At 57.8% G+C, this 2,968-nt stretch overlaps 2 protein-coding genes across 2 annotated transcripts in view; both read left to right on the top strand.

Moving 5' to 3' along the window:
* The window catches only part of FBXO42 (F-box protein 42), a 31,057-nt gene extending 28,987 nt beyond the window's left edge, over nucleotides 1-2,070 (top strand). Inside the window, exon 8 of the mRNA XM_029965230.1 lies at nucleotides 2-2,070. Coding sequence (XP_029821090.1) covers nucleotides 2-322 — 321 coding nt within the window. The 3' untranslated portion in view covers nucleotides 323-2,070. The remainder of the gene's footprint in view (nucleotide 1) is intronic.
* The window catches only part of EPHA2 (EPH receptor A2), a 24,755-nt gene continuing 23,763 nt past the window's right edge, over nucleotides 1,977-2,968 (top strand). Inside the window, exon 1 of the mRNA XM_029965229.1 lies at nucleotides 1,977-1,982. Coding sequence (XP_029821089.1) covers nucleotides 1,977-1,982 — 6 coding nt within the window. The remainder of the gene's footprint in view (nucleotides 1,983-2,968) is intronic.

The raw sequence follows: 2,968 nt of genomic DNA, 5'->3' as shown, positions 1-2,968 counted from the left end.
GCACTCCCTGCCGCCCATCGCCCGGCGCCTCGGCCACCACCCGCCCCAGTCCCTGAACGTGGGCAAGCCCCTGTACCAGAGCATGAACTGCAAGCCCATGCAGATGTACGTGCTGGACATTAAGGACACCAAGGAGCGGGGCAGGGTCAAGTGGAAAGTGTTCAACAGCAGCTCCGTGGTGGGACCCCCCGAGACCAGCCTGCACACGGTGGTGCAGGGCAGGGGTGAGCTCATCATCTTCGGCGGCCTCATGGACAGGAAACAGAACGTCAAATACTACCCCAAAACAAATGCCTTGTACTTTGTGCGAGCAAAGAGATAATGCGGCCCCAGCCCGCCGCCACCCCCGTCCTCCCCCTTCCCGCGGCTCTTCCCGGTCCTTCCCGGCCCCCGTCCCGTCACACAGCGACCAAACTGTGAATTAGGGAGCAGGAAACCAATAAAAGTCCGAGCAAAGCCTCCAGTGCTGCCCAGTCAGACCCCAGTGAAGCCGGTGGCGGAAGGACCCCGGGGATTCAGGGTGGATGGAATTCTGCCATCCGGGACCCCCACGAGGTTGATTTTCCGAGGGTTTGGGAGGCTTTGTCCCTCCAAAACCCCTCCAGAGCTCCTCGAGAGCCTCGTGGGGCTTGAGTGAACCTGGTTTTGTAGGAACGACCCAAACTCTGGCAGGCAGGAGGAAGGAGCTGGGTGAATTCCACACCTGGCTCCCTCAGGAGAACAGCAGCAATATCCCCCTGGGAATGCCCAGCGCTGGGAAATCCTGCTCGACACAAACACGATGCCTTTTTTTTGCCTCACCTGCCGCTCTCGCCCCTGTCCTTGGGCAGGGCCAAAACAAGGAGGAAAGGACAGGATTTTGTGTCAGAATGCCAAATATATTGATTGTTCCCATCCCTCCTCTCCCTGCTGTGCTGGATCAGGCTTCGGGATTGGCCCCAATCCCATCTGATCACCTAAAAATCCACTTATCTCCCCAAAACGGAGACGTTTGGCTGCCAATTCCCCTCTGGACTTCAAGGATTCATTTCACTTGACATCCCAAACCCATTCAAGGCCAAACCAGCCCCTTGGAGCCTGGGAACAGGGTGGGTTTTCCAGGGAAAAGGATGGATATTGGTGAATTTGAGGGCGTGAGCAGCCTCTGCAGCAACTTCACCTCATCTTTGCACGTGCCTCCTTCCACAAGGATTCCATTCAAATCCCAAGGGATTGAACCTGTGCGTCCTTCTGGGACAACCCCCCTCCTTCCCTTTCCCCTCTGGGGGGTGGGAAAAACAGGTGGATTCTGCCAGGTTTTGGTCAACAACCTCCAGGACCCCGAAGACAGGGAGCCCTCCCCACGCCGGCAGCGCCATGACGTGGTCCCTCCTTCCCGGGATTTTATTTCCCTCCATTCCCACTGAGCTTTTTGCCGGTCGGAGCCTTAAATCCCATCCCAGCCGTGTGGGGATGGGGAGGGATTTGCTTCACCCTGTTGCCACCTCTGTAAATAAACCCCTGGTCCAACCCGACCTCTCCCGTCCATCCCAAAATGATTTGTCCCAAGGGAAAAGCAAAATTGTCCCTGTCCCAAAAAAAACCAGAAACCTCAGGAGCACCAAGGGTGAGCTGTGAAATATTCCCTCTAGGAAGGCGGTCGGGGCTTCGGCAGCGATTCCCACCCCCCTTTGCATGTTTTTGGTCATCCATCCCAAAAAAGAAAGGGATGGATGGAGCGTTGATTCCTTCTCCCTGCGCGGGGCACCCCTGGAGGGGTGTTTTCCCAACGTTTACATCCTGAAAATCCCACCAAGCTGGGGCCGTCCCTGCTCCACCCCCGCCACGGAAACGCATGTTCTGTGCCCTTAACGAGGAATTCCTCCCAAACTTTGATCCCTGGATCCCCCGGGAGCCGCTGGTGCTGTGAGCGAGGTGCCCCCCCCGCGACTCAGGTGTCCCCCCGCCGTCATTCCCGACTGCAGGAACGGGAAGCGATGCCGGTGATATTTAAAACCTTCTGTACATTTTTGGGGGGTTCGTGGGGGTCCCTCCCCCCCCAATCCCGAGGAATTTTTAGCGGTTTAACAAATAAAAAAAAAAAAAGGAAAAGAAATGGATGGTCGGTGATTTCGGGGAGGGAATGACACGGAGGGGAATTCCCTGCTGCCATTCCCAAAAGTTTGGGGGTGAAAAAGGGAGAATGTGGGGTCTTTGGGGGTGAAAAAAGGGGAATATGTGTCCCAGGAGCAATGGGGGGGAAGGGAGGCAACAGGGTTGGGGGTTCAGGAAGAGGGGGGAGTGCTGGGAACCAGGGACCCCAAAGCTTGTCAGGGATGGAAATTGGGAATGGGGACCCCAAAGCTCACTGGGGTTGGAAACTGGGGACCCCAAAGCCTGCTGGAGGTGGGAATTGGGGCCCCCAAGGCTTGTTGGGGATGGAAACAGGATGGGAGCCCCAAAGCCTGCCAGAGTTGGGAACTGGGGGCCCCCTCAGCCCTGTTAGAGGTGGGAATTGGGGATGGGGACCACAATTCCTGGGAGAACTGGGAACTTGGGCCCCCAAAGCCTGTTGGGGCTGGGAATTGGGGATGGGGATCCCAAAGCCTGTTGGGGCTGGGAATTGGGAGCTGGGGATCCTAAAGCCTGTCAGGGCTGGGATTTGGGGATGGGAACCCCAAAGTCTGCCAGTGTTGGGAATTAGTGACCCCAAAGCCTGTCGGGATTGGAAATGAGGGATGGAACCCCAAAGTCTGCTGGATCTGGGAACTGGGGACTCAAAAACCTGTCAGGGCTGGGAATTGGGGATCCCAAAGCCGGGGGGAGGGCTGGAATTTGGGACCCCAAAGCCTGTTGGGGCTGGAATTTGGGGATGGGGATCCCAAAACCCGGCAGTGTCGGGAACTGGGGATCCCGAAGCAGGGCCGGGGTCCCTCCACGTGCCGCCCCGGCCCCTCCCCGGCGCATGCGCGGGCACGGGGCGTGGTCT

Source organism: Manacus vitellinus, unplaced genomic scaffold (genome assembly GCF_001715985.3).
Source record: "Manacus vitellinus isolate BGI_N305 unplaced genomic scaffold, ASM171598v3 scaffold_92_pilon, whole genome shotgun sequence".
NCBI classification, from domain to species: Eukaryota; Metazoa; Chordata; class Aves; order Passeriformes; family Pipridae; genus Manacus; species Manacus vitellinus.
This window is presented reverse-complemented; position numbering and strand designations above follow the sequence as displayed.